This window comes from Anomaloglossus baeobatrachus, chromosome 2 (assembly GCF_048569485.1).
Source record: "Anomaloglossus baeobatrachus isolate aAnoBae1 chromosome 2, aAnoBae1.hap1, whole genome shotgun sequence".
NCBI classification, from domain to species: Eukaryota; Metazoa; Chordata; class Amphibia; order Anura; family Aromobatidae; genus Anomaloglossus; species Anomaloglossus baeobatrachus.
In genome coordinates, this window is record NC_134354.1 from 759,049,158 (window position 1) to 759,071,993 (window position 22,836).

Consider the following 22,836-nt stretch of genomic DNA (forward strand, 5'->3'; position numbering starts at 1 on the left):
CGTCAGCGCTGTCACTGACTTATCGCGAGAGCCCGTGACGTCACCGCTAGTGACAGTCTCGGGCCGCTCGCGAGATGGGCATAGACAGCAGTGACCGCGGTGACGTCAGGAGGCAGGAGATCGTCACAGCAGGTAATGATCTCACCTCCTGACAGCAGCGATCGTCATCCCCGCGGCTCCCAGCACTGCAGGATGTCCGTGTCTGCCTGCGCTGCCGCGTGACAGGCTGCTGACACTGCGGGCAGACACTGACACCCTGCAGTGCAGGCAGCCGCGAGGCCGGAGCAGGACACAGACTGCACGGGCACCTGGAGGTCGCACGGAAGCGCTTCTGTGCGGCGTCCAGGGAGTGCGACGTGTGTTTCCTCTGCTCCTCTTCCTGGCATAATGACATCGCTTCCTGCAAAACCGCAGGCAGCGATGGGCATTACCGCAGGTAAATCGCGGCTATTCCGGTGGTATACCGCACATCATTGCTACCTGCGGAATACCCCCGGAATACCGCAGGTACCTGCGGAAATTAATGGACATGCACATTTTCTCAAGAAAGTTTCTCGAGAAAATTTTCTCAAGAAATTTTCTTGAGAAAAATCCGCACAGTGCGCACAGCTATTTTTTTTTCTCATTGAATTTCATGGGAAATGTCTGCACAAAGATTGCAGACATTTCTCAAGAAATTTCCGGGGCAAATCCGCGGGTAAATCCGCGGGAAAAACGGTCTAGTGCGCACATAGCCTTAGTTACTATTCCGGACAACGCCGGGTACTACAGCTAGTTAATAATAAACTACAGTGAACTGGTCATTAATGACTTTCAAATACTATTTACAATATCATTTACAGCTCCAGAGCTGCATTCACAATTCTGCAGGCCTCTGAGCTCACATTGCTGCCAGGGCTGTGAAGTCGGAGTCGTGGAGTCGGTATAAAATAGACCGACTCCGACTCTTAAAATATGTAATATATTGGGTACAGCGGTTCAATGGAGTATGTGATGAATATTTTTTCATGAGAATTTGGGAAAGTTATGAAATGTCCTATAAATTTCTGTTCTATTCATGATGAAAGAATCTCGGCTTTCAGTGGAGATGAATCTGTGCTGCACTTCAGCTACATGATATAATAGTGATGTTACCATTTTACTACAGTAAATTTATCACAAACATGAGTCATGTACAGTTGAAACCAGAAGATCTGTCAGGAGGAAGGGGCCCAAATTTCACCAACTATTGTGAGAAATGTGGAAGGCGGTCCAAAACATTTTACCGAAGTCATACAGTGTAAGGGCAATGGTGTCAAGTATTAATGAGATGGAGGGAAACTTTTGAATTTGCAGAAAGTAATATAAACTGTCACAAACCACCGGGGGGGTCACTCAGAAGTCCCCCGCGCTGGCTACCAGTACGTCACAATCGGGGGGTAACAAGTGGGGTCACCCCTCCTTTATACCTCCCGACCGACAGACAGAGCACGTGACGCGCTCTCTAGCGCCCCTCTTATAGTCAGGCCAATTATGGAATTGCCCGACAATAAGCAAGGAGGCCGCTATACTACTTATGCCGATTATTGAAGGGTCCCCGGTGAGAGTAAGGTATATATTCCCCCGACCTCCGCGGGCGGAATATATAATATCCTCCCGAGTCTCACTGGCCTCCCCACAATAATCCTTGGCACAACTCGCTGCCACCAACCGCTTCACGGTAACTATTAGCCGAACACACAGACGTGGGATTCAAGATCGAGATAACAGAACAGCCCAAGATTAATTATATAATTTAATCAGCCTAAAGCACACTAGAACTACAATATATACAATAGGGAATCTACAGAATATACATATGTCAGAGTACAGTTACAGATAAAGCATGGGTTACAAACAGGCATACACAGTTCCAGCAGTTACCTTGTTGCGTCTGGCCACAGGGGGGCGCTGTAGACCAGGTTTCCAGGAACTCCCTCACAGGTCTTTCCCAACCAGGCCCCCGAGCAGAAGAACACTGGAAAATGGCCGAAGTAGGGTTATCAACCTGGGCAGATCCAGGTCCCCTCCTACCTTAGTGACCTCACAGGGAAGCACTGCCACTCCCCCTGCATGGATCAGAATTATCCAGCAAAGGGGATATTGGCCATAACTTTGCCTGGGAGCGTCGTAGGCAGACGCCAATGCTCTCATTGTGACAGTTATGAATTTAGCTACAGAACGAGGGGACTCATGACCTGTCTACGAGTTCCCATATGGCTGATATCACGCCTGGGGTATTTCCCAAGCTCCCCCTTCCATAAAAAAGGTGTGCCAGCATCGTCCGCCTGCGCAAACACCATTTTTATGGTTGCCGTATTTATCGGAGATATGGCTTGCGAGATATGAACCATTTTTTACTGGAGTCGTTCTGTCTGGCTACTTCCAAGCCTTGCTAATGAGATACAACTCTTGTTACAGGGTGACGGCAGGGAGTCATCCTGGGTCCATTGTCCTCACATCATCTCATCTCCATATCAGAGGAGATGGCTGTTGGAGGTGTAAGTGGGATGTGACACCTTCACAGATGCTGGACATTTGAGAACAAGAAGGGAGGGGGCACTGCCAGGGAGTGATGAGAGCAATTATGACTTCTAGTCATAATTCCTCTTCATATCCCAGGATTTACCTCACACCTCCCCCCTTTTGAGGGCGCTAGGGGGCAGCACACTCCGGTGTTCCCCCGTGCGCCCGTCCGTGACCTCTCCTTGTCGGGACAGCCCGTCTGCGTTACCGTGGTCACGGCCCCTTTTGTGGCGAATGGTGAAGTCGTATTGCTGGAGCGCAAGGCTCCATCGCAACAATCGCCCATTCGTCCCAGAGACGGTGTGCAACCAGCTGAGGGGATTGTGGTCCGTCTCCACGATGAAGTGGCGCCCGTATAGATAGGGTTGCAGACGCTGCAGGGCCCACACTATGGCCAGGCACTCCTTCTCCATTGTAGAATAGGCCACTTCCCTTGGTAACAGCTTCCTGCTCAGGTACAAGACTGGGTGCTCTTGGCTCGCAGAGTCCACCTGGCTGAGCACCGCACCGAGGCCGAAGTCACTGGCGTCGGTCTGTACTACAAACGGCCGCGTGAAGTCGGCTGCCTGTAGCACGGGCGGGCTGGACAGGGCGTCCTTTAGGGCCCGGAAGGCTGTCTCGCAGTCCACTGTCCAATCGACTGCAGAGGGCAGCTTCTTCTTGGTGAGGTCCGTCAAGGGCTTTGCCAGGCTACTATAGCATGGAACAAACCTCCTATAGTACCCAGCGGTCCCCAAGAAGGACATCACCTGCTTCTTGGTCCTGGGGGTGGGCCAGGATGCGATGGCCTCCACTTTCTCAGGCTCGGGCTTCAGCGTTCCCCCACCTACCCGGTGACCGAGGTACTGGACCTCGCTCATGGCCAGCTGACACTTTCCCGGCTTGATGGTCAAACCTGCCCGGTGGATCCGCCTGAGCACCTGTGCTAGATGCTCTAGGTGGTCCTCCCAGGTGGGACTGAAGACGGCAATGTCATCCAGGTACGCGGCCGCGTACCCTTCAAGTCCCTTGAGCAGGGTGTTGACCATCCGCTGGAAAGTGGCAGGGGCATTCCTCATCCCGAATGGCATCACCGTGGACTCGTACAGTCCAAATGGGGTAATAAAGGCAGAGCGTTCCCTGGCCTTGCGAGTCAGGGGGATCTGCCAATATCCCCGGCTCAGGTCCATGATGGTCAGGTACTGAGCCCCGGCCAACTGATCGAGCAGGTCATCGATGCGTGGCATTGGGTACGCATCGGCGACCGTGACAGCATTGAGCCCCCTGTAGTCCACGCAGAACCGAGTGGTTCGGTCCTTCTTAGGGACGAGGACTACAGGCGAGGCCCAAGCGCTGTTGGATGCCTGGATCACCCCCAGCTCCAGCATCTCGTCAATCTCCTGGCGCATGTGTCGCTGCACCTCCAGGGAGACCCGATATGCTGAACGCCGGATCGGGGGATGATCCCCAGTGTCCACGTGATGGACAGCCAAGTCAGTCCTTCCGGGCTGGTTGGTAAACAACCCCCGGAAGGGGAGGAGGGTGGCCCACAGCTGGGACCGTTGGTCCTCCAAGAGCTGGTGGCCAACCTCCACATCCTCAATGGATCCGCCTGCCCTAACCTGGGCTAGCATATCCAAGAGGGTTTCCGCTTCTCCCTCCTCGGGCAGGTTGCACACGGGGAGCGCACATGCCTCCCGCTCATGATGTGCCTTCATCATGTTCACATGGAAGGGCTTTCGCCTTCCACGGGCGGGGTCCAGGGTGACCAGGTACGTTACAGGGTTGAGCTGCTGGTACACGAGGTATGGGCCTTCCCAGGCTGCCTGAAGCTTGTCCTGTGGTACGGGGACCAGTACCCACACCTTTTGACCCACTTGGTAGGTCCTCTCACAAGCGTTCTGGTCGTACCAACGCTTCTGATCGGCCTGGGCTTGAGCCACATTGTCGTGTACCAGTTGCGTCAAGGCCTGCATTTTGTCCCGGAAGCGCATGACATACTCGATGACCGACACTCCAGGGGTGGCCAAATCCCCTTCCCAAGCCTCTTTCACCAGAGCCAGGGGGCCCCGCACACGTCGCCCGTACAGGAGCTCAAACGGTGAGAATCCTGTTGAGGCCTGTGGAACCCCCCGGTAAGCAAATAACAGGTGTGGGAGATACCGCTCCCAGTCACGCCCATGGGAGTCGACCAACATCTTAAGCATCTGCTTTAAGGTGCCATTGAACCGCTCGCACAGGCCATTAGTCTGTGGATGGTACGGGCTGGCCACCAGATGTCGCACCTGGACTTGCTTACAGAGGGTCTCCATCAGCTGGGACATGAATTGGGTCCCCCGGTCGGTGAGCATTTCCTGGGGAAAACCCACTCGGGAGAAAATCTCCAGCAATGCGGTGGCCACCTTGTCAGCCCGAATGGACGACAAGGCCACTGCTTCTGGGTACCGGGTGGCATAGTCAACTACCGTCAGTATGAAGCGTTTCCCGGAGCTGCTGGGGATGGCCAGCGGGCCGACCAGATCCACAGCCACCCTCCTGAAAGGCTCATCGATGATTGGCAGAGATACTAGTGGGGCTTTGGGGTGTGGCCCCGCCTTCCCCACTCTCTGACAGGTTTCACACGAACGGCAGTAGGCAGCCACATCGGCCCCCATTTTTGGCCAGTAGAAATGCTGGTTTAACCTGGCCTTGGTCTTAGCGATCCCTAGGTGTCCGGCCATCGGAATCTCATGTGCGATCCGCAACAACTCCGTCCGGAACGGATAGGGTACCACCAACTGTCGGTCCCTGGGCCACGCCTCCGGTGAACCCTGCTGGACCGTGGCCCGGTACAGCCGTCCTTGGTCCCAGACCACTCGCTCCGGGTCCGAGTCCGAGGGAGGCTGTGCCGCCTGCTCCTTTAGAGCTTTCAGGCTGTCGTCAGCTTCTAACGCTGCCTGAAACCCCTGACCAGATGTGGCCAGAATCGACGAGACTGTCACATCTTCGGTCAGTACCCCGGGACCTGTGTCCTGGCCTCCACCTGACTCGGCTGCCACTTGGTCAGAAGGGGAAGAGCTATCGGACCTCCGGGAGGCCCCTTGGCTTCCAGCACTCCCACTGCGGGTGACAGCGGCCACAGCCGCTGCGACCGTGGGTCGTGCCTGCTCCTCCTCCGTTCCTGACCAAGTCGCCGGTTCAGGCAGACCTACCTGGCTTCCTGACACCCCGGTTGTGGGGGAACCCTGCACCGAGATCTTACCTGGGAGCACTTCCGCTCCTGGACCGGCCCCAATCTCACCTGCCTGTTCCCCCTCTCCTCTGCAGCAACAGAACCCCGCTGTGAAATCTCTGGGGACCCCACATTTGCTGTGGTAGCCCCCACCCCACACACTGGTCCTCCCCCTGCAGCACCCTGCTCTCTGCTTATCCCTGCAGAGGGCAACAGATCCCAGCTCACAGGCTGGTTACTTGTAGAGGCATGGTCACACCTTTCTCTGACCCCCTCCCCTGTCACAGCTGCAGCTGAGTGTGTGTCTATGGTGTCTATGCAAGCAGAAATATCAGAGTTCACTCCCTCCTCCCTTACATCATTCATAGATAACACATTAACATTGTCCGGAGGCACGTCAGCACTGGCTGAAGGTTCAGCCTTTGGGGCGGGGCCAAACTGGGAGGTTATTTGCCCCAAATCTGTCCCAAGTAGCACGTTTGCAGGGATCCGATCAGTTACCCCCACCTCCCTCACCCCTCGCCCTGCGCCCCAGTCCACATAAATGTCAGCAACAGGCAGCGCCGGGTCAATGCCTCCAATCCCGGAGACAGCGAGGGTTTTTCCAGGGATCAAGTCTTGGGGGGACACCATCTCAGGCCGCACCAGAGTCACCTCCGAGGCGCTGTCTCGCAGTCCTATGGTCACAGACTGGCCGACGGTGACAGGTTGGAAGCTGTCCAGGGACCTACCACCACCCCCACCCACACAATACACCTTGGGCGGCCCTTGGGACGGGGACGGAGCCGGGGCCTTGGGACGCTGAGGGCACATGGCCTTGAAGTGTCCAGGTAGGTTGCACTGGTGGCACCGTCTTGGTTCCGCCACGGGCCTGGAGAGGGGAGTTGAGGGGGACACCCCCTGCAGTCTAGGGGCAGGTGGGGCAGTCGCAGAATTCATCTTACCCCCTCTCCAGGTGCTGCTGGTGGCCGCTCTCCTGGCCTCAGGGGCCCGGTTGTTGGTGTAGTCATCGGCAAGGGCAGCGGTAGCCGTGGACCCCTTTGGCTTCTGGTCTCGGATGAACTGGCGGAGATCCTCAGGGCAGTTCCACAAGAGTTGCTCCGTGATGAACAAGTCCAGGATCTCCGGTCCGGTGGAAAGCTGCAGGCCTTGGGTCCAGTGGTCGGCAGCTCGGGCAAGTGCCCGCCTGTGGTCAGCCCAGGAGTCCTTTGGTCCCTTCTGTAGGCTCCGGAACTTCTTGCGGTAGGACTCTGGAGTGAGGTTGTACTGTTGGATCAGGGCCCGCTTGATGGTGTCGTAGCCCTGATCTGCCTCAGCAGGCAAGTCCCCAAGGACATCCAGGGCCTTACCCCTTAAACGGGGGGTCAGGTATTTGGCCCACTGGTCCTTGTCCAGATGGTGCTGCAAGCAAGTCCGTTCAAAAGCAGTCAAGAAAGAGTCCAAGTCTCCATCCTTCTCCAGCACTGGGAAGTCCTCAACACGGACCTTTGGAAGTTTGGTGTCTTGAAGGTCACGTGTGGCTGATGAGGGCCGGAGCTGAGCTAGCTGCAGCTGGTAGTCACGCTCTGCCTGTCGCTCTCGCTCTCGCTCTTCACGCGCTGCTTGCCGCTCCGCAGCCTCACGCACTGCTTGCCGCTCCCCAGCCTCAGCATCACGCGCTGCCTGCCGCTCTGCCCTGTGCTCTGCCAGGAGTCCCTTGTAGCCCTCCTGGTCTCCAGCCTGGAGAAGGGCCATAGCCATTTGAAGAAGGCTATCCGAGCCTCCCAGGCTCGGTGGAATGGCACGTGGTGATCTGCGGCACGCTGCAGAGCTAGGCGATTCACTGTCCCTTTCAGAGCGGAGGGCTGGCATCTGGCTCGTTGAGGAACCTTGGGTGAGCTCCTCCTCATCTTGTCCAGCAGTGCCAGGTTGCGCAATGTCCTCGGCAGAACGGTTTTCTGGCGTCGAGCTCCTGGAGGACTCGTGGGCAACCTCCTCATTGCTGTCCACAGCACCGTCCTCCCTCTCTTCGGCTCCTGCCTTAGCATTGGCCAGTTGCATAGCTCTGCTCCTGGTGCCATCAGCCATTCTTGCAGACTTTTGGTCACTGACACAGAACTGACACCTGATGCCTCCACACACCTTACAGTATCTGCACTCTGACACTCTAGTGTTGAGCTAGTCTGAAGACCCCAGCAGCCACAGCTGCTGCAGGCAGTCTTTAGTGTCTGGGAGTATGGGTCTCACACTCACACACACTATTATCTCGATCCCACCGCTATGCCACCAATATGTCACAAACCACCGGGGGGGTCACTCAGAAGTCCCCCGCGCTGGCTACCAGTACGTCACAATCGGGGGGTAACAAGTGGGGTCACCCCTCCTTTATACCTCCCGACCGACAGAGCACGTGACGCGCTCTCTAGCGCCCCTCTTATAGTCAGGCCAATTATGGAATTGCCCGACAATAAGCAAGGAGGCCGCTATACTACTTATGCCGATTATTGAAGGGTCCCCGGTGAGAGTAAGGTATATATTCCCCCGACCTCCGCGGGCGGAATATATAATATCTTCCCGAGTCTCACTGGCCTCCCCACAATAATCCTTGGCACAACTCGCTGCCACCAACCGCTTCACGGTAACTATTAGCCGAACACACAGACGTGGGATTCAAGATCGAGATAACAGAACAGCCCAAGATTAATTATATAATTTAATCAGCCTAAAGCACACTAGAACTACAATATATACAATAGGGAATCTACAGAATATACATATGTCAGAGTACAGTTACAGATAAAGCATGGGTTACAAACAGGCATACACAGTTCCAGCAGTTACCTTGTTGCGTCTGGCCACAGGGGGGCGCTGTAGACCAGGTTTCCAGGAACTCCCTCACAGGTCTTTCCCAACCAGGCCCCCGAGCAGAAGAACACTGGAAAATGGCCGAAGTAGGGTTATCAACCTGGGCAGATCCAGGTCCCCTCCTACCTTAGTGACCTCACAGGGAAGCACTGCCACTCCCCCTGCATGGATCAGAATTATCCAGAAAAGGGGATATTGGCCATAACTTTGCCTGGGAGCGTCGTAGGCAGACGCCAATGCTCTCATTGTGACAGTTATGAATTTAGCTACAGAACGAGGGGACTCATGACCTGTCTACGAGTTCCCATATGGCTGATATCACGCCTGGGGTATTTCCCAAGCTCCCCCTTCCATAAAAAAGGTGTGCCAGCATCGTCCGCCTGCGCAAACACCATTTTTATGGTTGCCGTATTTATCGGAGATATGGCTTGCGAGATATGAACCATTTTTTACTGGAGTCGTTCTGTCTGGCTACTTCCAAGCCTTGCTAATGAGATACAACTCTTGTTACAGGGTGACGGCAGGGAGTCATCCTGGGTCCATTGTCCTCACATCATCTCATCTCCATATTAGAGGAGATGGCTGTTGGAGGTGTAAGTGGGATGTGACACCTTCACAGATGCTGGACATTTGAGAACAAGAAGGGAGGGGGCACTGCCAGGGAGTGATGAGAGCAATTATGACTTCTAGTCATAATTCCTCTTCATATCCCAGGATTTACCTCACATAAACGGCTTAAAAAAACATTCTCTCTCTCTCATTATTCTGGCATTTGGCAAATATAAATTTTGGTTCCTAATTGAAGTAAAACGGGAAATATGTATTCTGATTTCATGTCAGATAGTGAGAAAAACCTGCAGATATGTCTATATAGAGAGCGGAGGGAAAAACCTGCAGGTGTGTCTTTATAGAGAGCGGAAGGAAAAACCTGCAGATGTGTCTTTATAGAGAGCGAAGGGGAAAAACCTGCAGATGTGTCTTTATAGAGAGCGAAGGGAAAAACCTGCAGATGTGTCTTTATAGAGAGCGGAGGGAAACTTAAGGGTCCCCATATATTGTGATACCAGCACAGATAAAGCATATGGCTACAAACTGCAGCCCCCAGCCGTGTGCTTACCTTGGCTGTGTCTCTAAATAAGAGGAACCCCATGTGCTTTTTTTTTTTTTTAAATTATTTAAAAAAAAATAAAAAAATAAATTAAAAAACTGCGTGCGGTCCCCCCCCAATTTTGATACCCAGCTATGATAAAGTCAACAGCTGGGGGCTGGTATTCTCAGGCTGAGGAGTCCCATGGCTATTGAGCCCCCCAGGCTAAAAATAGCAGCCAGCAGCCACCCAGTATTGTTGCATCCATTAGATGTGACCATCCCGGTACTTTACCCAGCTCATCCCAATTGCCCTGGTGTGGTGGCAATCGGGGTACTATAAGGGGATAATGACAGCTCACTAAGCTCTAGATTAGTAATGGGTAGGGGTCTATGTTTACATGTTGTTTATAAGTTATTCCCCTATCAGTTGCGTATTTTTAGTTAACTTTTTGTTTAAACATTTTTTCCCCACAGATTTCCATGGGTAAATTATCAGGATGACAATCTGAACGTTTCTATTCCCACATTCAGTGTTCATGGAAATCATGATGATCCAACTGGGGTAATTGTCCTAATATAACAATTTGCATTTTCCCATAATTTGCATACTTTTTTTCCCATGGGGCATTGTCTGTAAGTTTCCATACACCAGCTGTGTCTCGTTCCTCCTGACCCAGCTTTCTAAAACTTTGTAAACTCCTGGGTCACCCCTCCATCCATGCACTGTAGCCACTTTCTTCATCCACCAGAAACGCGTCAAACACCTGTGCCGGGAGCTGCTCACAGTCACTTCTCTGATGACACCTGGGCTCCAAACCATGGTACAAAAGTATTTTATGAGTGATAACGACCAGTAAGCTCTCTGGCACTGGAGGACGGGGAAGGCACACGGTTTGATTGTAAGTTACCATCACCGGCTATAACAGGTTACTCCTCCGTTTCATTTCTTTATAGGCGGATGGTCTGTGTGCACTGGATTTACTAAGTTGTGCCGGACTTGTGAACCATTTTGGCCGTTCCACGTCTGTAGAGAAAATTGACATCAGCCCGGTACTGCTGCAGAAAGGCCGGACAAAGATAGCGATGTATGGACTAGGTAAGTGCTGTCTGCTCGTTGTAACGCCTGCCTGGATCCACAGACTCAGACGGGCTATAGTGGACAGACTAGAGGGAAGCCACTCACCAAGCAGGACCCCCAGAACCCTGAAACCCATTAAACCCCCCTATACAGGGATTTGGAATTACACAGGGCCCTGGAGATCACTACCTGTGGAAGGCTGCAGTCCGATGAGAGTAGTCGTCAGGCAGGGTTAAACCAGGAATAGCAGAACAGGGACAGAATCGGCAGGCAAGGACGTAATCAGAAAACGTAGCAGAGGTCAAATCCGGATCGGGCAGCGAGGTACAAAAACAGTAGGTAGGAGGGTAGTCAGAAAACACACAGAAGTCAACACACAGGAATCACCAACAGAATAGGACGTAACAGGAGCCAGGAAAATCAGAACTATCTCTGGCAGATATCAGCAGACAGAAGGGGAACTAAGAAGGGTGTGGTGTCTTCCCATTGGCTGTAGCTGAATGATGGTACTTCAGCTGGGAGACACCCGCCACCTACAGTCAGCCAGTGGTACTGCAGATCCCCAGGAAACCCAGACCAGTGGATGAGCGGAGCCTGCGCCAACCAGAGCCACTGGCATCGACTCCTCTCCCATTACCAGCACTAGCCATGGCAGGAAGACTGCGTCGCCTGGTGATCGGAGTAGAAGTCGATGGAGCGGACTCCGGTGGTGACGTAAGACTCGTCTAGTTACCGATCTAATAACTTCCATTTCAGAAAACTGGGGAAAAAAATAACATTTATTTCAATACATGTACAGAACATTTAGGCTCTGTGAATGAGCTTTTTTCTATTTGAAAAAGTCTTATGTCCAGGGCCAAAATGTACATTTGTCATAACAGAGTAAAAATAGTGGAAAAACACATTTTCTAGCTCACAGAGAAAAATTGACTGAGCTAAGCACCAGAAGTCTGATGCTGGAGAAGGCTGTTATCAATACCATGGACGGCGAAAAGAACAAACAAACAAATTTTCGAACAAATCAAGTCAGACATGTCATTCGAAGAAAAGATCACCAGGCTATGACTTGCTTACTTCGGATACATCATACGAAGAGAGCAATCATTGGAGAAGGACATCATGGGCGGAAGAATAGAAGGAACAAGGCAAAGAGGAAGACCAGCAATCCAATCAGTCAAGATAATGGCAGAGAAGACCCTGGTGGGCCTATGTAGGCGGAGAAAACACTGGTGAGCCTATCTAGCCAGAGAAGACACTGGTGGATCTATTTAGGCGGAGAAGACACTGGTGGATCTATCTAGGCAGAGAAGACACTGGTGGATCTATCTAGGCCAGGCGTGATTACCTTTTTTGCGGCCCCCGGGAATCTGCCGGCAGCAGCGTCTTGCCGGCTGTCGGCCCTTTAAATCCCCATGTGCACTGAGAGGACGCACATTCAGTGTTCACTACTGAACGCTGGTCAGTGCTTGTGTGCGGAGGACTTAGTTTGTGGGCGGGGTTAGCGCTCTGCGCCGTGTCCCACAGGGTAAGACCAGCAGCAGTTTCACGGCTTCCAGTGCTGTGTGCCCGCTCTACATGTGCCCGCTCCGGCTGTGCTGTGTGCCCGCCTCCCCTGTGTGTGCTCCCACTGTGCTGTGCCCGCTCCCCCTGTGCCTGCTCTGGCTGTGCTGTGTGACCGCTTCCCTTGTGCGCCCCCCCACTGTGCTGTGTGCCCGCTCTGACTGTGCTGTGTGTCTGCTCGCACTGTGCGAGCTCCTACTGTGCTGTGTGCCTGTTCCCCATTGTGTGCGCTCCCACTGTGTTTCATGCCCTCTGTGTGTGCTCCCACTGTGCTGTGCCCGCTCCCCCTGTGTGCGCTCCCACTGTGCTATGTGCTATGTGTCCACTTCCCAGGTGCCATGTGCCCGCTCCCCCTGTGCCCACCACACCAGGGTTGTGTTCCCCCTTTCCCCACTAGGGCAATGTGCCTCCCCCTTAGTGCTGTGTGCCGCCCCCTCCCCTAGGACTGTGTGACTCCCCCTATTGCTGTGTACCACCCCCAGTTCTGTGTACCACACCCAATGCTGTGCACCCACATGTCTATGCTCCCCCATGCTATCTGTGCGTTGCAAGTGTTTCCCCCAGTGTTCCCTAGTGCTGTCCGTGCCCCCTAGTACTGTCCATGCCCTATTGTGCTGTCCATGTCCCCCAGTGCTGTCCGTGTCCCCCAGTGCTGTCCATGTCCCTCAGTGCTGTCCGTGTCCCTCAGTGCTGTCCGTGTCCCCCAGTGCTGTCCGTGTCCCCCAGTGTTGTATGTGTCCCCAAATGCTGTCTGTGCCCCAAAGCTATATGTATGCCTCCCAGTGATGTATATACCCTCAGCCCCTCCAGTGATGTATATGCCTTCAGCCCTTCCAATGATGTATATGCCCTCAGCCTCTCTTGTGATGTATATGCTCTCAGCCCCTCCTGTGATGCATATACCCCAGTGGCTAAGGTAAGTTGATCCAGGAGTTTGATGTAATGTCAACGCATTTCGGAGTATAAATACTCCATCAGGACACTCACATAAACCTTATTTAATGTCATTGTGTTTCCAAGTATAAACACTCCATCAGGACAACCCCATTAATGTGACTATGTCAACGCGTTTGAGAATATAAATATACCATCAGGACAATCACATGAACCTGATTTAGTGTCAACGCGTTTCAGAATATAAACACTCCATCTGGACAATCACATTAACCCTCAACTGGTGAGGTGGGCTTTGCAACACCCCAGGGAAATTTTCTTCAGCTGGCATTCATTGGAAAATGCTGGTATGAATCATCAATGTATTACATTTTTCGATACTTGTGGGTGTCAAAAATTTGGTATACTCATGTGTAATCAATCGCCAATAAGAAAACGATTAACACAAACGTGATCTTTGCATTTTCTGTAAAAATTAGAGATTTCTAAACACTGGGGTATAGGAAGCCCCACATCACCAGTTGCGTGACAAAAATCCCACCTCACCAGTTGAGGGTTAACCTGATTTAATGTCAACGCGTCTTGGAGGATAAACACTTCTTCAGGATTATCACATTAAAGGGAACCTGTCATCAGAAATTTAGCTATAAACCTAAAAGTGTCCCCTTCTGCAGCTCCTGGGCTGCATTCTAGCAAGGTTCCTCTAGTTTTTCTGGCCCCTTTTATACCAAAATAAACACTTTATAAAGTTGTACCTTTTCGTATGTAAATTTCGTAAATCGTCCATGGGGGCGGGCTGCCTGGTGTCTGTTACTGTCCTCCTGCCGATTTACACCGCCCCCGAACGTTGAATTTGAAACCTCAGGACGCCGCCCCTGGGCGCCCGGGGTCCCGCGCATGCGCTGTGCGACTGTAGCGGGACTGTGCACTGCGTGCACATGTGACCGCTAGTGACGCTTTGCGCCGGCACGAGGTTATGGGTGGCGCTGTGTCATCAGCAAGTGCCGCCCATAACCTCGTGACCGCACTTTCCCCTCTTCCTCCAGCGTTCTGCGCAAGCGCTCGCTGGCCAGATGACTGACGTCACCTCCTTCCCATCTTGCCCTGCAGCAGGAAATAGATGGGAGGAGCGGATGGAGCAGGACACCATAGCTAACGGGGAGATGCATCTTGGTTTTGGTTTTCAATGTTGAGGAGTGTAGATGTTATTCTATTCTAGAGCAAAAAAAAAAAAAAAATGCAACGGCACAAAACCCCCCCCAAAAAACAAAAAAAAAAAGCTGGGTGCATAGCTTCCCGAACAGAAGGTCCATGTGACCCATGGCACTGAACTGTACATTGATGCTCGGTCTCCGGATGCCTCTCCTCGTGCCCGATCCATCCGTGCATCATACATAATAGGTGAAGGATGAGTGTTTCGGAGGCGGGTGATTCAGTCTCCTCTCCTCCGCGCCCTGATCCCTGACTGTCTGTAACACTCGTGGTATGTGCCGCACAGAACACATCTAATCTTGCAGAGCTGAAACCAATTTATTCTCAAATGTCAAGTATTTTCCTTCCAAGAGGTGAAAAAAAAATTGGAATAGGATTAATGACACCAATTCTTGTTATAGAGCTAAAATCTCCTGAGATCTGCACAGAATGATGAGCGGACAAAGGGCAGAAACGACTTAAAGGGGTTGTCTGGGGTCTACAGAGACGCCAAACATAAAGATAAGGCACAATCTGCAGACACCGGCTCCTGTCTGGGTCTTTAAGCAACAGAGATAACAATTTTGCATCCATTCTTTAACCTAACTTTGTTTTGTTCCTCTATTATTCCTCCTGGAAATGTATAAATCACTTCCAACCTGGTTTTACTATTAGCCTTGTTGATGGGGTATTTTTGTATGTGGTCAGTACAATGCTGTGGTGCTGAGACACCTTGGGGTACCTGTCGCCAGAGTATATCTATACGAGGGGCTGCTGATAATTCTTTGACTTTGTGATCTTTTGTTTCTATGGTAACAAATGTTACATCAAATGAAAGCCTTTTATGTCTAATATATGTTTTCAAAATGTTGTGTTTGTTGCTTATGGCAACAGTGTTCTATGCACGCGGGAAAACACAATGGCGGAGTCTAATACGATATTCACAGGAACTGAGAGCAGAGGAGGGATAACATTCTTGTTTCTTCAAGGAAAGTCCGCAGAGGATATTTATGGTGATATGTCGCAGACATTGGGGGATCAATGCCCTTCATATTCCACAGTTCAGAACTGGGTTGCCAAATGTAAAACGGGCCACTTCAGCACCAATGATGAGGAACGTCTTGGACGCCCGAGAGTGGTTGTTGTTCCGGAGATCGTCGATGCTGTGCACAACCTCACACTGGAGAATCCACGAATTTCAGCTAAAGCAATAGCAGACATCATGGGGATGTCCCGAGAACGTGTTTGTGTCATTATCCATGAACATTTGGACATGAGGAAGCCATCTGCAAAGTGGGTCCCCAAATGTTTGACAACAGATCAGAGAAGCAGCGAGTGAAAACTTCCCGGTCCATTTGTCAGCGTTTCCGGACTGATAAGAACTTCCTGGATCGACTGGACACTATGGATGAGACCTGGATTATTTGTATGACCCTGAAAACAAGGAGCAGTCAAAAGAGTGGACGCACAGTGGTTCTCCTCATCCAAAGAAGTTCAGGGTGCAAAAATCAGCGACTAAGGTGATGACGTCTGTGTTCTGGGATAAGGAGGGCGTGTTGCTAGTGGACTACCTGCAAAAGGGTTCCACCATCAATGCAAAGGTATTACTTTTGGACCAATTGAAGGCAGCTCTGAAGGCCAAAAGGCGCGGCAAGCTGTCCAAAGGAATCTTGTTCCTGCAAGATAACCCCTTCGCTCACACTGCACAAGCGACTGCGGCAAAACTGGCAGAGCTGGTCTTCCAGCTGGTGACCACCCACCTTATTCACCAGATCTAGCTCCCTCCGACTATTATCTGTTTCCAAACCTGAAGAAACACCTCAAGGGGACCAAATGTCACACTATTTCTGATGCTATGGCTGCTACAGATGCCTGGTTTGAGGCACAACCGAAATCCTTCTTTTTGCTAGACTTACAGAACTTGGACTACCGATGTAAGACGTGTGCTGACATCAGTGGAGAGTATGTGGAAGAAATGTAAAGTTTCATCATCATATCTCGTTTATTTCTGGGTAAAGTCAAAGACTTATCAGCTGCTCCTCGTACATCCTTTCCCCTCTGTACACATGTACTCTGTTTGGCAGACTCTGCACTTTCAGTGTAGAGGGGGCAGTAAGCTGGAGGTCACATCTCGTGGCTTCTTGTCCCTTGGGAGGTCAGAAGGATCGGCTGCTAAAACTATAGTCAGGAATCCCCCATACACATAACACATTTATCTAATGTGCATCAGGGCCTGTAGATTTACTGTGTGATATAGACTAAAACCGGGAGATTTATAAAAAATCATAATTCCCTATGAGACACAAACTTCATCAGTTACCACCTCCTTGTAAAGGTGATGTCCCACAGGGAATGCCTCTGGGATTGTTCCCTGGCATTGTCTCCTGGAGGGCTTTCCCCATTACATCTTGCTTTTCTTCCAGTTTCCGTTTGTTGGGATTTTGGCTGATCGTGTTCTGATGTCGGTATCATTATTTTGTACATTTTTGTGGAGGCGTCGGTGTTGAGCCCCCCACAGTGGATCACGTATAGATGATTACTATGGATTTCACTATTATTAATCATCTGATTACTTGTTAATTATAATTAAGTAGAAATGTAATTACAATAAAATTATAACTGAAAAAAACACAAATCAGTCACGAGAAACCTCCACAGCCATCAGAAAGCGCTCTACTTTACTTCTTGTCTTTTTAAGTTTCTCTTCTTTTTCCTCATTCTGTCTTCCTCTTTTTCACTGTGTATATTTTCTCTTACTGTTTTTCTCTGTCTTTCTTTATTTTTCTTTTTTTTTCTTTCTCTTCCTTTTTCTCTTTTCTTTCTTGCTTTTTATTTTTTTCCTTCCTTCCTTTTCTTTCTTCCTTCGATCTCTCACTGTCTACCATTCTTTTCTCCTTCTTTCTTTCTTTCTTTCTTTCTTTCTTTCTTTCTTTCTTTCTTTCTTTCTTTCTTTCTTTCTTTCTTTCTTTCTTTCTCTCTCCTTCCTTCCTTTCTTTCTTTCTTTCTTTCTTTCTTTCTCTCTCCTTCCTTCCTTTCTTTCTTTCTTTCTTTCTTTCTCTCTCCTTCCTTCCTTTCTTTCTTTCTTTCTTTCTTTCTTTCTTTCTTTCTTTCTTTCTTTCTTTCTTTCTTTCTTTCTTTCTCTCTCCTTCCTTCCTTTCTTTCTTTCTTTCTTTCTTTCTTTCTCTCTCCTTCCTTCCTTCCTTTCTTTCTTTCTTTCTTTCTTTCTTTCTTTCTCTCTCCTTCCTTCCCTCCTTTCTTTCTTTCTTTCTTTCTCTCTCCTTCCTTCCTTTTTGTCCTTGCTTTCTTCCTGTTAGTTTTTAATCATTCCTTCCTTCTGTCTTTTCTCATCTTCCTTCCTCACCCTGTTCACACCTTCTATGCCACAGTTCATCCAATTCTTTTTTTTCCTTCCTTCCTTCCTTCCCTCCCTTCCTGTAATGCCTGATTTGGAGCCACAGACTCAGACTAGCTGTAAGGGGAGTCTAGAGAAAAGCCGCTCACAAAGCAGGACCCTGAGGACTCCGCAACCCTTTAATACAGGGATGTGGAATTACACAGAGCCCCAGAGATCACTACCTGCGGTAGGCTGTAGTACGTGGTGGTCAGGCAGGGTCAAAAACCTGGAGATGCTAAACAGGGACAGAATCGGCAGGCAAGGGCGTAGTGAGGAGACAAAGCAGAGGTTAAATCTGGAACTGGCAGCAAGGTACAAAAACGACAGGCAGGAGGGTAGTCAAACAACAATCAAAGGTCAGCGCACAGGAATCAACATACAAACAGCACATGAGCCAGGAGTACAGAACTATCTATGGCAGTGGTCATGTGACAGAAGGGGGAATAAGAAGGGTGTGGTGTCTTCCCATTGGCTGCAGGTGAATGATGGCAACTTCAGCTGGAAGACACACGCCACCTATAGTCAGCCAGTGGTACTGCAGGTTCCAGGGAAACCCAGCCTAGTGGATGAGCGGAGCCTGTGCTCAACAGAGCCACGGGCACGACTCCTCTCCCATCATCAGCACTATCCCTGGTGGGAACACGGCGTCGCCTGGCAATTGGAGCAGAAGTCGCAGGCGTGGACTCCAGTGGGGACATGACATTTCCCTTCCCTTCCCTTTCCTTCCCTTCCCTTTCCTTCCCTTTCCTTCCCTTTCCTTCCCTTTCCTTTCCTTCCTTTTCCTTCCCTTTCCTTCCCTTTCCTTCTCTTCGCTTCCCTTCGCTTCCCTTCGCTTTGCTTTCCTTTCCTTTCCTTCCATTCCCTTCTCTCCTTCCGTTCCTTCCTTCATCCCTTCCTTCCTGTCTTCTCTTTTTTTCTTTCCTTCCTTCCATCTTTCACTTTTTTCCATCCTTTCCTCCCTCTCTTCTTTTATTCTATCTTTTTTTTTTTTCTGGCCATCTGTCCTTTCTACCTTCCTTCCTGTTAGTCTTTTATCATTCCTTTTTTTTTTCTTCCTTCTGTATTTCCTCGTCCTACTTCCTCACCCCATTAACACCCTCTTTTCCACAGTTCATCCAATCCTTTCACTTGTTCCCCCTATATCTCCCTCTCTTCTTTCTCCTTTTTTTCTGCCTCCCTCTTTCTCTTTCTCGCACTTCATCTCTCTCCTCCTCTCTTTTTTTTCCTTCCTTGCTCTCTTCTTCTCTCTTCTCTCCTTACTCTGCTCTTCTTCTCTTGCTCCTCTTTTACTTTCTCTCTTCACATTTGGTAATGAAGCTTCATAGTGACCGGCCATGTCCCGTCAGGTTGGGATTTCACGATGTGGTGGCCAGTGATGGCGTGGCTTTGAAGGTAAGCCCCAGTTGTAGTCATTGGCCACCACTTGGCTGCATAGACGTGTGCGGATGGAAACCCATCCTAGGTTGGGGTCTATTTGTTTTATTGGGTTCTTGAGACATCACTCAGGAGAAGGCGATGGATGGTGATGCCTTATCATTATTGCTATAAAGATTAACTCATCAATGTGATGTCTGGGGGGGATAATTGATTGACAATGGCATCGGCATTGTATATCAACAATCGGAGCCATCTGTATAACAGCCGTCTATGGAGCAGGATCACCTGACGTCCCCTATACATGTATGGTGGATATTGGGAAGGGGTTAAAGTTGCTATACAACATCTTAGGTTTATATCTTTTAGTTGATTTGCTTGATAGTTTGATACAGATCCAGATCACCCGCGAAGACCCGGAGCTTATTTGTAAGATACTTCCTGTAGTTACCACTAGGGGGAGCTCACTGCATTCTGAGGCTAATATGTAGGCAGTAAGCTCACAAGCTCCACCTAGTGGTGGCTGCGGGCAGACAGAATTTTCTTTTTTAATATTATACAGAGAATTTAGAGCTTTGGATTTAGAGCTGCACACAACTTTAAAAATATATTAAGGTTCGTAGGAATATCTTTGAGTTTGGAGATAAAAGTGGACGATTGTTGGCCAGAACCCTTCACCCCAGACAGGCACAAACCCCAATACTCGCGTTAAACTCACAGACAGGAACCCAGATACATTCCACCCCTGACATATTAGAAGAATTCAGAAACTATTATACAAAACTTTAGAACATCCCATCCCCACATGCCCCATCACCTGATGCGAGACATCGCGACTTTTGGGAATACTTAAACAAATATGCCCCAGACCCCCTTGAATATGCGGTAGCTGAAGACATAGACAAGGATTTCTCAGACACAGAGCTAAGCGATGCCATTAAAACCCTTAAAGTGGGTAAAAGCCCTGGTCCTGATGGGTTCACCCCCCGGTTTTACAAAATATGTGGAGAGGCCTGCAGCCCTATAATGCTGAAAGCCTTCAATTCCATAACCAACACATGCCAGTTCCCTAAACAGACACTCCAAGCCCGAATAACTGTAATCCCAAAGCCCGGCAGGGACCCACTGACCTGCTGTAATTACAGACCTATCTCACTAATAAATGTGGATATTAAATTGTACTCTAAAATGATAGCCCTGAGACTAGGCCCCCTCATACCCAAACTAATCCACAAAGACCAGGTGGGATTTGTCCCAGGGAGGGAGGCACGGGACAACACTATTGGAACCCTGTCCCTAGTGGCCCAGGCACGTCAGCGTCAAATCCCAATGTGCCTTTTGACAGTAGATGCCGAAAAGGCATTTGACAGAGTCTATTGGGTTTTTTTAGAAGCCACGATGCAGGCAATTGGCATCCGTTCGCGCTTACTACAATGGATAAAAGCATTATATCACGAACCAACGGCACAAGTGGGCGTGAACGGACGCCTGTCAGCTCCATTTAATATTAGAAACGGTACCAGACAGGGATGCCCCCTATCGCCATACCTATACATTCTGGTAATGGAATCCCTGGCAAATGCACTCAGGGAAAACCCTTCGATAAAAGGGATACACATAGGACAAACATCTCATAAATTAGCACTATTCGCGGACGATCTCTTGATATATGTTACACAGCCGAAGACTAGTTTGCCCAACATACTGCAGGAGTTTGAGATCTTTGGCAGACTCTCCAATTATAAAGTAAACCTACAAAAAACAGAGATCTTAAATGTATCGCTACCATCCGTAGAAAAGAATACTCTCAAACCCGCCTTTCCCTTTAAGTGGGCCAGCAATTACATTAAATATCTGGGGATCAGGGTTTCTCCCAACCACCAAGATCTATATAATTACAATTTCCCAGACCTTTTAAAAAATATCCACAAAGACCTCATAGCATGGCATAACCTCCCCATTTCCTGGTTCGGCAGGGTCAATACAATTAAAATGGATGTCCTACCTAAAATACTATACCTGTTTCAAACTATCCCACTGAACCTAGGAGAAAATGTCTTCCTCAAGTTAAAGAAGATGATCAGCAATTTTATATGGCGTGGCACCAAACCCCGACTGAAATACTCAATGCTGACTAAATCTCGCTGGGACGGAGGGGCGGGGCTCCCGGATCTTAAAGCTTATCACGCAGCAGCGGTGGGTGGTTGCATATTGGATCTCCTGCACAGTAAAGACAAAAAATTGTGGGTGGAGATTGAATGTGACCTATGCCCGAATATGGCACACGGAATCTTCTGGTTGTCATCTAGAAGTAACCTTGGGACCCTGGGAGTTTCCCCGATCCTCTTGTCCCTGGCTACAGCGTGGAGGACAGCCAATAGACGATATAGATTGACAGTAGAACCGGGTCCTATGACGCCTCTGGTGGGCAACCCCGCGTTTCAATGCTGGTTTCACGAACCTCATCCCAGACTGATTTCAACGCCAATGGGAAGGATTCCACGAGTTAAAGACGTAATTACCCAACAGGGATGCAAACCACTGATATCCCTGCTTGGAGACCGGCCACGGGAACCAGGTTACTGGTTCCAATATCTACAACTACGTAGTTTCATAGATTCTCTGGCTCCGGGATCTGAGATAGGTAAGGATCTGACTCCATTTGAAAAACTATGCTTCCTTAGAGAAACACCCCCTCACATAGTCTCAATAATCTACAACATAGCAGTGCCCGAGGGGGGTGGAGGAGACGACTTGCCTGACTACGTCAGACATTGGCAAACAGAATTGTGCCAGACATTTCCCAAGGCACAATGGTGTAAGTCATTTAACCTAACACATAAATCCACCATTTCTTGTAGAATGCAGGAACTCAATTATAAAATTCTCTCACGGATTTTATAGGACACCCGCCAGACTACATAAAATGTTCCCAGAGGTATCGGACGCCTGTTGGAGGTGCCAGACCTCAGTGGGCACAATGCTACATATCTGGTGGACCTGCCCAGGGATACAGGGTCTTTGGAAAGATGTCTTTGCTCTCTATAACCATTTACATCACACGGAAGTGACACCCTCACCGGAAGTGGCCCTCTTATCAATGTATACAGGGGCAATCTCCAAGGCGAAGAAAGGCTTGCTCTCGTACTTTATGATTTCAATGAGGCAAATCATACCGAGGCATTGGAGATCCCCCTGTACATTGAGGAGAGCAGACTGGGTAGAGGCTATGGATGGCCTGCGGCGTCTGGAGGAGTTGAGAGCGTTTGACGAAGTGAAAGACTCCTTGTGTTTCTCGGTTTGGTATCCGTGGCTTCAGTATAGAGAAACACAGCAATTCCAAATCTGGTTACTCACAGGCGCTCTATCACAATAAATATTCAAGGAGCCGGGATGGGCTCCCGGACACAGGAGTGGCGCGGCATCACAATACAGACCTTCTCCTCCTCCCCCCCATTTCCCCATGTCTTCCCCTCCTTCCCTTTTTCTCTACCTATCTTTCTCTCCCTCTCTCTATAGCTCTTTCTCACCTAATTGATATACATAGGGTCATGTTTTCATACCTATTGAACCAGACTATACAGAAGGAAGTTGCCTTTAACACTTTACACAGAATAAATATAAAGATAGAAGATTATTACATGTTAAAATTAAGATGTTCTATAGGATGTTATACAG

At 49.8% G+C, this 22,836-nt stretch overlaps 1 protein-coding gene across 1 annotated transcript in view; it reads left to right on the top strand.

Annotated features, from left to right (window-relative positions):
- MRE11 (MRE11 double strand break repair nuclease) overlaps positions 1-22,836 on the top strand; it is a 314,955-nt gene that overhangs the window by 51,971 nt on the left and 240,148 nt on the right. The window contains exons 5-6 of the mRNA XM_075337495.1: positions 10,142-10,229; positions 10,622-10,763. Of these exons, the coding sequence (XP_075193610.1) occupies positions 10,142-10,229; positions 10,622-10,763 (230 nt within the window). The remainder of the gene's footprint in view (positions 1-10,141; positions 10,230-10,621; positions 10,764-22,836) is intronic.